Raw genomic sequence first — 13,021 nt, forward strand, 5'->3', positions numbered from 1 at the left:
AGCGGCTCCCGAGCTTCAGGCTGTGACCGTGGCGAGGACTCTCCTGACGAGTCTCCTGACGCGGCCGAGGCTGAGGTCCGCCGGGTGGGGTGAGGCGCTCCCTCCGGGGGCCCCGCCGCCCGGCTTTGCGCCCCTGGAAGCTGGCGAGGGCCCGCCCCCCCTCCCTCCCGTGCCCCCTCCCGGCTCACCGGCCCTCCCACAGGTAGCCGCCTCTGGTCCCTTTCCTAAATTTCGCCCACCTCGTCCCAGCCGCCGAACCGGACCGTGAGGCCTTGCTCCCGAACGCCCTCCCACAGCAGCGACGGCCTTCTGGCCCCGGGGCCCCAGCTGGCTCTCTCTCCACCTGGGCCCCTGCCACTCCCCCTCCCTCGGGCCGCTCCCCCCCCACCCCGCATCGTGCACAGCACACCCCTCCCCGCCTCCTCCCCGCTGCTCTGCCACACCCCCCCGCCCCCCCGCACCACGTGGGCCTTGACGGTCTGCCCCCTGCCACCCACAGGCTGGGCGCCCAGGGCCACACGGTGGGGGGAGGTGATGTGTAAACTGGGGCCCAAGGGAGCTGGGCCCCTCGCTCCCTGCTGGGCCAGGCCAGGCACCGGGAGAGACCGAAACACCAGCGAAAATACGGCGACAGGGCAGAAAGGTACGAGCAGCCCGCAGCCGCGGCGGGCAGGGCCGTCCTGCTTCCGTGCGAGGCCCGGCGAGGAAGCGCGCTTGCGCCTGCCCCCCAGGTCCTGGCGGCCGCGCACTCGCTGGGCCCTGAGCGGGGCAGGGAGGAGCCTGGCAGCTGGGCCTCCCTCCACTTTGGACCCCGGACACACCCGCCCAAGCCCGTCTCTGCCCCGTCCTGGAACGCGCGCCAGCAACAGAAGCAAGGACGGCCTGGTCGTCGGCGCCCTTCTCTCCGTGGGCAGCGCGGCTGCGTCTCGCCCTCTGACGGGAAGGCCGCAGGAGGTGGCCGGACGGGGCCCCGGGGACGGCGGGACCCAGAACCACGGATGGCGTGCGAGGCCATCGCAGGCGGGGCCCAGAGCCAGGCGTCTGCCACCGGCTCGCTCAGTTCGTTCTGCTTTGCTTTTCTAGGTTCAGGCTCCAGCCTGCCTCTTCCAGGCAGCCTTCTTGGCTTGATCCTGAGCCTGTCACAAACATGTGGTTTAAGCACTTTGCTTCCTTGGCAAATGAGAGTATTTTGTCTCACGGCAGGGGTGGATGCCCCTGATATAAGGATCCCCCTAGGAAATTCTAGAGACACACTTGCCTGCCTGTGACTGCTGGAAAGAATAATGATGCTATTTTTGACAAATGCCGTTTATAAAACACAGCACTAAGGGCTTTGCATTCCATCATCTTATTTACTCTCGGCAACGTGCACGTGAGGGGGGCACTGTTACAAATGGGGAAACTGAGGCTGAGGGAACCGGGGGAAGCCAGGGAGCTTCCCTAGGGCCGTAAAGGGAAACCTGGCCCCCGAGCCTGCTCGGCCCCCCGGCCACCCCGGCCGCCCGCCTCCTCTCCCTGCCTCTCCCGCTCCCCCAAGAACATTCCGGTCCAGCCCCCTCCGCTGTGCTTCACCCTAAGGGGCCCACGTGGCCATGGGGGGCAGCTGCCGTCTCCGGTCACAGGTGAGGAAGCCGGGCGCGAAGATGCGGGCTCCAGGGCACCAAGCAGTGAGGGGGCGGCCGGGACAGCAGCCAGGTCCCCACGTGGCAGGCGACCGGCCGCCGCCGCCCACGTTGCTCGGCCGGCTTTGCGAACCAGCTCATCGGCGAAGCATCAGGCCAGATTTGCCCCGGGGGGCTTCCTGCGGCTCCTCAGGGCCATCGTGCCCGCGTGCCTGGCCTGCTGGCACGGGTTTCTCCCGCAGAGGCCCTGCGGCCGCCGCACGGAGCGTCCAGCGTGCCTCCCTAACGGCAGTCACGGCCCGGCTGCGCAGGGCCGGAGGCCGACGGGAGCTGGGAAGCCTTTTTAAAAGGGGCAATAAAAGTTTTGGGTTTCAGATGGTCTTGCTGGAGAAGAGAATAACAGACACAGGAAATTTCAGTAGCAGACAGACAAAGGCCACAGCACGCAGACGCCCTCAGACGGAAACACCGCGCTGTGCAAACAGAGGACGCCCTGGCGGAGGCCCAGGGCGCCGCACACCATGCCAACCTCGCCCCGCGGCGGGGGGGTTGGGGGGCGGGTGGAGGGGCCGCTACAATAGACTGTTTTGTCTGGTTGTTGTAAGTGTTTATAATACTTCTCCGTTCGGGCTGCTGGAGGTGTGCAGCGCCTTCCCCCCGCCGGGCTGCGAGCCCGCGTGCGGGGAGGGGTGTGCGCCGGGCACCGGCACCTTGGCGGCCCTGCCAGGGCATCGGTGGCTGTGGTCCGCGCTCTGCAGAGTCTGGGCCCCGGGCGCTGCTGCGGGGCCTGTGTCCGCCCCTGCCCCCCGGTTCCGACGGGATCCACCCCGTCTTCCACACCCTCCCCCGGTCCTGGCAGGGAGGCCCCACCCGAGCCGGGCCCTGCAGCACCTCTCCCTGGGTCCCCAACCCGCAGGGCCAGGGAGTGGCCCGTCCTTTTGCTTCCTGCAGCTGCGACGTTCCGCACGGCGGCTGCCGGCCACGGGGGCGGGGCTGCCCAATCGCACGCAGGACACCAGAGTCCATGGTTTTCAGGGGCGCAGCGAGCCGTCTCGTGGGGTGTCTCGTGCTGGCGGGGCCCGAGGACGAGGCGCGCACAGGCGAAGTCACTGTCTTGTTGTTCCTCTGAAGTTCACCCTACATTTTACCTGCAGCCCGGCACCTGCGGCTGTTTAAGTCGAAATTAATTAAAATCGGCGCTCGTGGAGCGGCTCGGCTCCTCTGTGGCACGAGCCCCGTTTCCCACGTCCCCGGGCCACGGCCGGAGCGCCTCCATGCCTGTCACCGGAGCCGGCGCTCAGCTCGGTGCTGCTGGGCTCTGTGCTTCGGGCTCTCGCGCCAGAAAACCCAGGACTCGGGTCCCCAGGCCCCGTGAGTCTGCCCGCAGCCTAAGGTCGGCAGGGGCGGCCTCGCACCTGAGGCTCCAGGGACACGACGGCCCCAGAGCCTGAAGGCCAGGGCACTCTTCCCTCGTCAGCCTCAGGGGACGGGGCGGCCGCCTCCGTCTCCGGCCCCGGGGGGAGCCCCCGCGATGTCAGAGCGGACCTCGGAGCCCCAGCGCGCGGCTCTCGGGTGACGACGGGCAGGCCCCTGGCTCCGCGGCCGGCGTCCTGGCCCTCCGTGTCCTCATCTGCGAAGTGGGCCCAGGCCCCCCGCCCTGCGGCCCCCAAGGGTCTCTGCGGGGGCCGGCCCTGCCTGGGAGGGGCGCGGCGGGCCGGGAGCCGAGGGGCGGGCAGGCCGAGGGCTGGAGCGCGCCTCCTAATTGTCCGTGACTTACAGACTTGGCCGGGCTCCCAGACAGCCTCGCAAATCACCGCGGCCACGGCGAGCAGCCCGTAAGCACGGCCCGTACGCGCTTGGCAGGCCCCTCGCCTCCCCCTGCTTGGGAGCATCCCGCGGCTTCCAATTTTCCATGTGCTGCCACGGAGGTGGGAGGGGGGCGCGCCCGCCGGGGTGGTGGGCGGTGGCGAGGGGCGGGGCGGGGCGGGGGGCGGCGAGCTTGCCCACGCCTGTTTCCGGCGCACCGTCCCCTGGCTCCCCCAACATGCCCCTGGGTCTCCCTTTCCGCACAGCCTGGTGCTGTGACTCAAGTGTCCCCTGGCCAGAGGGGAAGGCTGTCAGGGTGTCTGTGTGTACGTGTGTGTACGTGTGTGCCGCACCCACACGCCCCGGGCCTCCTCTTGCCCCCAGGAGGGCAGAGCCCAGTGGGGGAGGGGCCCCTGCTGCGTCCTGGGCCGCGGCCCGGCGGAGGGGACAGGCCCAGGGGGGTGGCCTGGCGCTGTGGGCCCGCTTCCTCGCCTGCTGAGGGCCCGGCGCCGTGTGGAGCCAGGGGGCCGTGGGGACAGGAAGGCGCTGAGCCAGGGCCAGGCTGCGGGTGTCCAGTTCCCGAGACGCAGGACCCCCGGGGCAGTCAGAGGGGCCGGCCGATGGGGGCCCGGCCGAGGGGCCCACCCTGCCCCCGGCCGCAGGTGCTGCGCCGGCTCCCGCCATTCCGCCCCGAGGCGCGCAGGGGGCGGCTTTCGGACAAGTAGCCGGCGCGCCCCGCGGTGGGGCGGGCGTGGGCAGCTGCAGGTCTGGAAACACAAACAGGCCCCAGCCAGGTGTGGGCGACTTCCTGCGACAGATGTGCCCGGACCACGCGGGAGCCGCGGTGGGCTCGGCTTTGTGAGGTGATGTCTGGGAGGCAGCTCCTGCCCGCCCCCCGGGGCCCGGCGCAGACAGGCTCTGCGTGGGAGCGGGCTGACCGCCCCGCGGGCCCCGCCCAAGGCCGCTGCCAGCCTCCGCCCGGGGCCCCTGCACCGCGACCCACCTGCCCCGGCCGGGGAGCCGCGGGCAGGCTCGGAGGACGGAAAGGGGTGCCCGCGTGGGCTTCCAGTGAGGCCAACAAATCGAGGCATTTCTTACTGATTATTGTCATCAAAACAACGGGATTTAGGGACCCAGCCCGGGGGGTGGCCATGGGGCGGGCAGGCCCGAGCTGGGGACACAACCGGCCCCACTGGCCCCGGCTTCCTACCCGGGGGGCGGTGGGGGGGACACAGGACGGAAGCCCACTCCCAAGAGCAAACAGGAGGGGGGAGCACACGAGAGCCCCCCCGGTGGCCAGGACCGGGCTGGGGCTCTTGGGCGAAGGTGGGCGAGGGAGCGGGACAGACGCGGCTCTGGGGTGCTGCGCACACCCCGTCGTCGTGGCCGCAGCTGGAGGAGGGAGAACTTTCTTTCCTTCTTTCCGGCGCGGCGCTCGGCACCCAGTCGAAGTTTCGCAGGGGGCTGGCAGGGAGGCGCCTCCCAACCCCCAGGCCCTTTAGGAACGCGAGGACAGAGCGTCCTGGCCGCGCTGGGCTGGGGGAGGGCCAGAGGGCTCGCCGGGCGTGCGGTCAGACGCAGGCACAACACAGTGTGGAGCAGTCCAGCCGGGCTGGCGGCCCCGCGCTCCCGGCCTTCTGGTTGACCCTGGGCAGCAGCAGGGCGAAGCACATGGCCAGCGCGCAGTGGTAGAAGCTGTGGACGTACGTGTAGTCCCAGTCCTGCGGGGCGGGCGGGGCGGTCACAGCCCTGGCCCCCGAGCTCCACCCGGCCCCCGCCCAGCCCCCCGCCCCGGCCCCACCCGCTCGGTGCCCCTGCGGGGGCCTGGCCCCGCCCCCCGCGGCCGGTACCTCGAAGAAGAAGCGCAGCATCAGGGCCAGGGCCCCGAAGCAGAGGCCGGGGCCTATCTGCTGGGCGTAGACGCTCTTGTCAGGGTACAGGCCCTTCTTCTCCTTCATCTGCCGCAGCTGCGGGGACGGGGCAAAGGCGGAGGGCTCTCAGGTCGCTGTGTCCGAGCCCCAGAGCCCCGCCCGCCCGTGTGGGATGCAACCCGGGCCCCTGCGCGGTCTCTGTCCCCCCACAGGGGACCCCCGAGGGGACTAGCACTCTGTTCACAGCCGAGGGGTGTTGAGGTGCTGGGCCTGCCGCCAGTGTGGCCGTGGGGGTGTCCGCGATGGTCCGTGACCCCCCTCAGAGCGTCCACAGCCAATGGACCCACAGTCGTATTGATTAGACAAACTCGACCGGCACATTAAACCTACGGCTTCTCAGGTGCCGATGCTTAGAAGGCTCAGCAGGCGTTTACATCAAAAAAGTAGGGACCCACGTACACCCCATGGCGCGCCGACCCCTCGGGCCGCGCCGCTGCAGAGCGTAGGCGTTTTGGGCGGAAGCGGGGCACGCGGCGACAGCCGTGACGTCACGGGAGCCCCGGGGGGCTGGGCGGCGGCCCAGACCGCAGGCCCCGCCCGCCCGCACACGCAGAGCACGGGGCAGCTTTCGCCCCCCAGCGAACAGCGAGACGAAGCTCCGCTTTCGGTTTCCTGGACTTTGCCGTGGCCCCTGAGGAATCGGGACATGCATTGGCGTAGGCCGCTCGTGGGTGCGGCCACTGCGACCGGGGAGCCCTGTCCAGCCAGGCCTGCGCCTGCCCGGGGTCGTGCCCTGGCCTGGCCTCCCCAGCCCCCGCACACCTCTCGCCAGGTCCTCGCCCCGGGGCGGCTGCGCCCAAACCTGGCTCAAGCAGGGATGAGCCTCTGGGAGAAAAATCCTCCCTCCTTCCAGGAAACAGCTGCCCCTGGAAATCCAAAATAAACTCCACGTTCAATGGTCTAGAAAACTCAAGTGGAGTCCCAGACGCAGGGAGCCAGGCTGCCCTCTCGGTTCCCTGGCCAGACCCGCAGCCCCAGGGAGCTCCGTGAGGGTACCCGCAAGTGACCGCTCTTCTGGCGGATTAAAATGCAGCCCGGGTTCAGACCGCCGGGGCCCCGGGGCCCAAGAAGCCCTGCGGGCCGGGGCAGGAAGCCTTTATCCTGCGTGCTGCCAGGGTGGGTGCCTCGTCAGAGCCCTGAGCCCTCTGCGTCCACGCGTTCCAGCAGGTTCCGTAACGTGGTCTTTCCTCGGGGCCGGACCGTCAGCCCCGACACGCCTCCTGTCCTCTCACGGGCGCTTCCAGGAGCCTCCCAGGTCAGTCCGGGGCCAGCGCGGCCGCAGGTCGGGGTGGGGACGACCCCGCGTCTCTTCTCTCGTGGGAAGGGCCACGGCCGGGCCTCGGGCCGTCCCGCTGTGACCGCCTGTTAACTTGCTGGTCTCTCTGTGCCTTATGTCTTCATGAACCACGTGGCAAAATAGAGCCCCCACTCCCGGTGCACAGAGGAGCGGGCGTGTCTGGAAGTCTTGGCACCGGACTCTGATCGCCCTCCTGAGTCTGTAAAATGGGTTGTGGGCGCCTTCTGCACCCCCGGCCCGGCCGACCCCTCTTCCCTGAGCAAAGCCCCCCCGGTTCCCAGGCTTGGGTTCTGCGCCACGCGAGGCTTAGCTCCTTCCCCGTCCTGGGGTCCCGGGGAGCGCAGCTGGGTCTGCCCGCTGCTGCGTCCCTCTTTAGCTTGGGCCCGTGTGAGTGAGTTTTGGTCCTCTCAGCCAGGAGGGCGTTGGGGCGGCAGGGGGTCCAGCGAGGCCTGGGGACCGCGTGTCAGGGCCTCGTGGCTGCCGGCCCCCGGGTGCGGGCGGAAGGCTGTGGTGTCGGACACGCCTCCCCCAGTGCCCACGCAGGAGCCGTTCCGGCTTCCCGTCGACCCCACGCCACGCCCTCCCTCCTCATCAGAACCAAGCGGAAGGCCCACCCCCTCCAGGACGTCTTCCCAGGTTAACCCTGGCCATCGTTAACTGATATCACATCTCCAAAGCAGCCGTTCTCTTCAGGAATAACAACAAATAGCCCCTATTTGTGGAGCCCCTTAGAAGCCAGTTCTCTGTCAGTACTTAAGACGCGTTATCTTTGAACCGACCCAGCGAGGTGGGCACTGGACTGTTCCTAAAATGCCCCCATTACTAAGATGGAAACTGAGGCGGAGAGGCGCAGCACCTTGGCGTAGGTCCAGAGCTAGCGAGTGACAGACGCGACCCAAACCGGGTGCGGTGGCTGGGGTGCCCGGGGGTCCTTCTCTATGTGTGTTGGCCGAGCCCTGCCCAGCCCGCCCGCCCGCCCAGGAGGTGGGAGGGCAGTGGAGACCCGGAGCGGGGGGCCTGCCTGCGGAGGGCCGCCCGGCACGCACCCACTTGGCCGCGATGATGAGGACGGCCGTGCCAACGGGGCCGGAGTACACGCCGTAGCCCCGGCGGTCGTGGTAGATGCGGACGGCGGTGGTCAGCGCGCCGAACATCACCAGCGTCGACCTCTTGGGTTCGTCGAAGTCGGCCAGTGCTGGAGGGCGGGGACAGAGACCAGGAGAGGTGAGAGGCCTCCCTGCACCCCCACCTGCCCACCGCGTCCCGGGCACCCCTTAGGGGCCCCACTGCGACTGGCCGCGGGCAGCCTGGCCCCCCCCCGACGTGTGGATCCCAGCCGCCGTTGGCGCAGAGGCAGGGCCGCCGCTGCCCGCGGAATCTGCGCCTGGCGGGATTAAAGCGGCAGAAGCCGCTTTAATGGATCAGTGTGCGAGGGACTGGGAAGAAGCCACCGCGGGGGCCCCGAGGAGGAAGGCGGCCCGCGCCGGGACCGTTGCTGGCGGCAGGCCCCGCGCCCGGGGACTGCGTCCAGGCCGCGCCACAGACAGTAAAGCAAAAAGGAGTGGCGGGGCAATGTGCTTTTGAACGAGCCGCTCCTCACACAAACCCCAGCTGCGCAGTGCAAGGAGGCGCGTGTGAAGACAAGGCCGTGGGGCGCACCCCGCCGGAGGCGGGCGGGGCTCTCCAGGCCGAGACGGGGCGGCGGAGCTGCGGCACCTTCCTGCGCCGCCCACCGCTGCCCTGACTGACGAGCCTGGGTCGGATGTGTCCTTTTGAAAGGGCGTGCAGAGCGGGAATCCGGGCCCTGCAGAACCGCGCTGTCTTCTTGGCGGACTAAGCTCGCCGCCGGGGCCCGGGAGAGCGGAAAGGACCTCGGGGTGGGGGTCGGGGTGGGGGGAGGCTGGGGATGGGGCGTCTGCCGGCCAGGCCGCAAGCGGTGCCACTCACCCATCAGCGAGACCCACATGCTGAGCGCCGTCCCATAGATGCTGAAGTGCTCCAGGACGTCGCGGCGCAGGAAGCAGACCACCCACAGGCCGGGCCCCTCGCAGGCATGGTGGAGCTGCAGGGGGCGGGAGGCGGTCAGCGGCGGGTGCTGGCCGGCGCCGGGACCCTGGGCCTGCGCCGCTCCCCGGCCGTGCCCGCCGACGGCCGGGCTACTCACTGGCTGGGAGGCCTGGGCAAAGTCACACAGTGGCTCCCTCTGGAAAGTGGAGGCCCTGTGGCCGGAGGCCGGGGGTCACTCCGAGAAGCCCGCAGAAGTTCCCTCGCACCAGGTTTACTGAGGCGGGTGCCTGTCACCAACCTGGGGGTGGGAGGCCAACCCTTTTTGGGGGGCCGTTGCCAGGCCGTGCTTCAGGGCCTGGGGGGCCCTCCCCCCACAGTTTACCCTCTGGTGACTGGGCAACCCCCCACCCCCACCCCAAGCGAGATTTCTCAGCCCCGACGGGGCCTGTGGAGCCACAGGCTGTGGGATGCCCACCGAGAGGCCCTGCCTCGGCGGGTCCACGGTGCCCGGAGGGGCCCGCGCCCTGGCGGGGCTGGGGCGGGGCTGGGGCGGGGCTGCCGGCGGGGCCCACACTGGGGACCGCCAGTCCGCAGCTGCCAGTGCCTGTTTCTTTACAGAGCGGGAAGGCCGCAGAGCCCGCGCTGAACGCGGCAACCCGGTGTCCCTACAGTTGTCCGCCCGATAAAATAAAAAAAAAGTAGAGAGAGAGAGAGAGAGAGAGAGAGACGTTGACCTACTGATCCCCTTACTACACACTTACCGGCCGGTCCTTGTGTGCGCCCTGACCTGGGGTCAAACCTTAAAGCGACTTGCCCGCGTGGAGTATTTTCAAAACCGTCAGCTTACTTCTGACAGAAAACAACTCTCCTTTCATGTACACATTTCATCATTTTAAGTAATATTTAATTACATGACATAATTATTTTGACAGGTTCCACGGCACAAACGAGCTGGGAACCAGCACAATCGACTCTTGATGAGCCGGCCCGGCGGGAGGCAGGCAGACAGCGGCCCGTCGGGAGGCCCCGGGGCGGCCGGGGGCGCCCGGGGAGCGGGGCCTGCGGGGGCGGCTTTCGGCGCTCGCTGGCGGCGGCTGCAGGCGACCCGGAGCGCGGGTGCGCCCGGCAGGCGCTGTGGGGGCAGCGGCCCGACGAGGCGGAGGCCGCCCCAGGGCCCTAGTCAGAGCCGCTCAGCGGCGGGCTCTGGACGCTGCACTGTTTGCAGGGAGGCAGGCAAAGCGGGGGGTAGGGGGGGCAAGCAGGCAGCAGACGTGCCCGTGGAGCGGGGGAAAGGGCAGCGTCAGGCGGGGTCTGATCAAGGGGCTCAGTCGCCGTGGACAGAGCGGGGACGAGGGCACGCGCTCCCCCCTCCCCGGCTCTGTGAGCAGAGCCAGGCCCTGGGAGCCACAGCGATGCTCCCGCCCCCCTGCTCCTTCCAGAGCCACATCTCCCCCAGCCCCACCCCCGCCTCCCTGCCGGCTGTCCCTGCCCCGCCTCCCGCCCCCCCTTGGTAGCGCGATCCCTGCACGCGACCGCGGACTTAATCCCTAGGATGGTCTGGGCAGGGCCTGTGCCCGGCCCGGCCCCGCCCCCGCGGGATCGGGTCTGTCTCCCCCGCCACGCCCGGCTCCGGGGCCCAGTACGCGTCCGCCCCGGGAGGCTGGGTCCGGGGCACGGCCGGAGCGGTTTACAGAGAGGTGGTCCAGGAGGCCCCGCCCCAGGCCTGTGCTGGCTCCTCCCTGTGGGACGGGGGGCTGCCCAGGTCTCCCCCAGCTTTGCTGCAGGGGCAGGCCGGGCCCCGGAGGGCGCGGGCGGGCGGGGCTGGGGGTGCGCGGCCTTCGGGCCGACCTAACGGGCCCTCGCTGCGGGCGCTCAGGCCAGCGGCCGGCCCTCGGGGCCCTTCTGACAAATGGGACAAGAATTCCCGCTCCATGGGGTGGGCCAGGGGACTCCATGCGACAGAGCACACGGCCCGGGGTCCGGCAGGGAGACGGCATTTGCCCTGGGGGTCCCGGACGGGGCATGGGCAGGCCGCGCTTTGCGGCCGGGGGGCATGGGGGGCTCCTGAAGAAAAGGGCCACGTGTGGCTTCGGGGCCCAAGGACATTTGTCACAGGAGGCAGCTGCCCCTGCCACTCTGGGCGGGGCAGGGCGGGGCAGGGCGGGCCTCTGAGGGTGGCGGGGAGGCAGCTGCGTGGGGACAGGCGGGGCCTGTGGCTTCCTGGGCCCGTCTAACGTGGCCTGGGGGGCCAGACCCCTGGCTGCTCCCCCGGCCCCGAGACCCTGGCCCCGGGTCCCCTCTGCACCCACGCTTGTCACCTGTCACACTGACACCCTCTCCCAAGCTGGGGTCCCGAGGGGGATGGAGGGGCCTTCACAAAACGCCCCGACTGAGCCGGGAGCTCAGGAGGGCGCCCAGGGCTTCCGGGGCACACGCGGCTCAGCCGCTCTGGGACCGAGCGTCCTCGTCTGACCAAGGAGCCCGGTGCGGCCCCCGGCCCCCAGCGCCCGGGGCCCTGAGAAGGCTCCCGGGGCCCAGCGCGCGCGGCACCCAGCAGGTCCCACCCCGGACGCTGGCCCGGGTCAGCGCCCCAGCGGCCACGGTCTCGCCCACCCACCGGCCGAGCCCCAGCCCCTGGGAGTCCGGTTCCGTCCGAGGGTCTGCTACGTAGGCAGACAGACGGTGGGTCAGGCGGACAGACAGACAGAAGCTAGAGGGATGGGTGGCGTCAGAGAGCCGCTGGAGGGTCCGAGGAGCAAAGCTAGAGATTCGCAATGAGCAGATTCTGTGGGGGCAGGGCTCCGGGCGCCAACACACAACCAGACACAGATGAAGAAGGAGAAAGAAAGAAGAGAGAGAAGCAGAGAGAAAACTAGACATAACGGAACCAGTGTGAGACCCATGGAGCGGAAGAGACCCCCAGGGAGGGGTGGGGTGCGGGGGTCAGCGAGGAGACATCCCGGACTAGGACCAGGAAGAGAGGAAGGGCCGAGAGGAGGAGAGCAGCAGCTGCGAGCGAGGCCCCGCCGAACCGGGGCCCTGCGTCCGCCTCCACAGGCCCCGCACGTCCCGCCGAGCCCCCCCCGCCCCGGCCGGGCTCCCTCGGTCCCCGCCGCCCCACTGCCCTGGTCCTGTAGCCGGGAGGCGGGTGGGGGAGGGGGAGCCGGAGCCGCTGTGGCCGGGGGTGGCTGGCCGGTGGCGCGCAAAGGGGCCCCCGAAGGGCTTGTCCTAACAAACGGAGCCTGCCCGCTGTGGGCTCGGCCCCATTCGCACAGATCCCAGAGTGACTGCCCGCCCCAGCGGGGAAACCGAGGCCCCGAGGGGCGGAGTGGCACCCCCACCCCCTCGCCTGGTCTCTGGGCTTTTGCTTTTTCCACCGGGAAGTCACTTTTCTTCAGCACAAATACAGAAAGGAGGGGGGAGGACAGCGCCCCCCACCTGGGGGACGGCGCCCCACGCGGGCCCCCCCGCCCCCGACTCACCGCCACAAAGAACATGGTGAAGAGGTAAACCATGGCCTCCATGTGGAACCGCCGCCTGGCGGCGATGCTGATGGTGGGGACAAAGGCCAGGCTGCTGAGGGTGGGCAGGAGCAGTTTGGCCACGAGCGTCCCCATGGGCCGGCGAGGGAGGCCCCAGGTCCCCGGGGCCAGGAAGCCCGAGGCAGAGGACGCTCGGGCGGCAGCTGCGGGCAAGTGCCCGGACGGGAGGCGGGGAGCGGAGTGCACGCGTGTGCCGCCGGTGCGGGGGGGCCGACAGCTGAGGCACCACGTGACCAGCACTTGTCTTGCAGGGGTTTTTATTTTTATTTTTTGAGAGGCCGGAGTCAATTCAAGGAGACCGCACTTCTTTTTCGGAGGCCTCGGCCTTGGAGCAGAGGGGCCCGTCGAGGACGACCTCCGGCTTCCCGCCGCGTTCCGCCCCGGCCCCGGCCCCGGCCCCGGCCCCGGGGCACCCGGGAGCCCAGAGCCTGGGGACCAGGGCGCTCGGGCGGAGTCACCGGGCCAGGGCAGCGAGAGCCCAGGGCGGGGCCGACGCTGACCGCAGAGGGCGCCTTGCGGCTGAGCCTCAGGTGTTCCCAGCCCCCCGTGCGCTTCCCCCTCGCCTGTGCTTTCTGCCCTTGGGTTCCCTTGGTGACCAGACGCGAGGCGCTGACGTGCTTTTCTGCGTGGCTCCCTGTTTCACGCGTGACGTCCACAGACCAGGGCATCTGCCAGGCCTCTGCTTGCCTTCCCAGCCTTCCCAGCCTTCCGGAAGTCACCTTCCCCTCTTGCGGGGGGTCCTGGGGGAACTGTCAGGCCGGTGCCCCCTTATTCTCTGGCCCAGGATTGAGCAGGGTGTGTGGGCCGCCCAGGCGG

The 13,021-nt window shown here is 69.8% G+C and overlaps 1 protein-coding gene across 1 annotated transcript; it reads right to left on the reverse strand.

The window, feature by feature from the left end:
* Positions 1-4,999: 4,999 nt before the first annotated feature.
* MYMK (myomaker, myoblast fusion factor) lies at positions 5,000-12,280 on the reverse strand. Its single transcript, XM_054584143.1, has 5 exons — positions 12,146-12,280; positions 8,604-8,718; positions 7,703-7,851; positions 5,279-5,395; positions 5,000-5,149 (listed from the first exon to the last, which is right to left on the reverse strand). Exons 1-5 carry the CDS (start codon positions 12,278-12,280, stop codon positions 5,000-5,002), a joined length of 666 nt encoding a protein of 221 aa, XP_054440118.1.
* Positions 12,281-13,021: the final 741 nt, after the last annotated feature.

This window comes from Pteronotus mesoamericanus, unplaced genomic scaffold, assembly GCF_021234165.1.
Source record: "Pteronotus mesoamericanus isolate MK-2021 breed Mesoamerican mustached bat unplaced genomic scaffold, CSHL_Meso_final contig_78, whole genome shotgun sequence".
Lineage (NCBI taxonomy): Eukaryota > Metazoa > Chordata > Mammalia > Chiroptera > Mormoopidae > Pteronotus > Pteronotus mesoamericanus.

Bases quoted from the DNA above. Each gene is read 5' to 3' on its own strand.
- MYMK (XM_054584143.1), bottom strand. From the start codon at position 12,280: ATGGGGACGCTCGTGGCCAAACTGCTCCTGCCCACCCTCAGCAGCCTG. The intron at 7,852-8,603 runs GTGAGTGGCACC...CCCGCCCTCCAG, and splicing joins CATGTGGGTCTCGCTGATGG to CACTGGCCGACTTCGACGAA. The intron at 5,396-7,702 runs GTGCGTGCCGGG...CCGTCCCCGCAG, and splicing joins TCATCATCGCGGCCAAGTGG to CTGCGGCAGATGAAGGAGAA.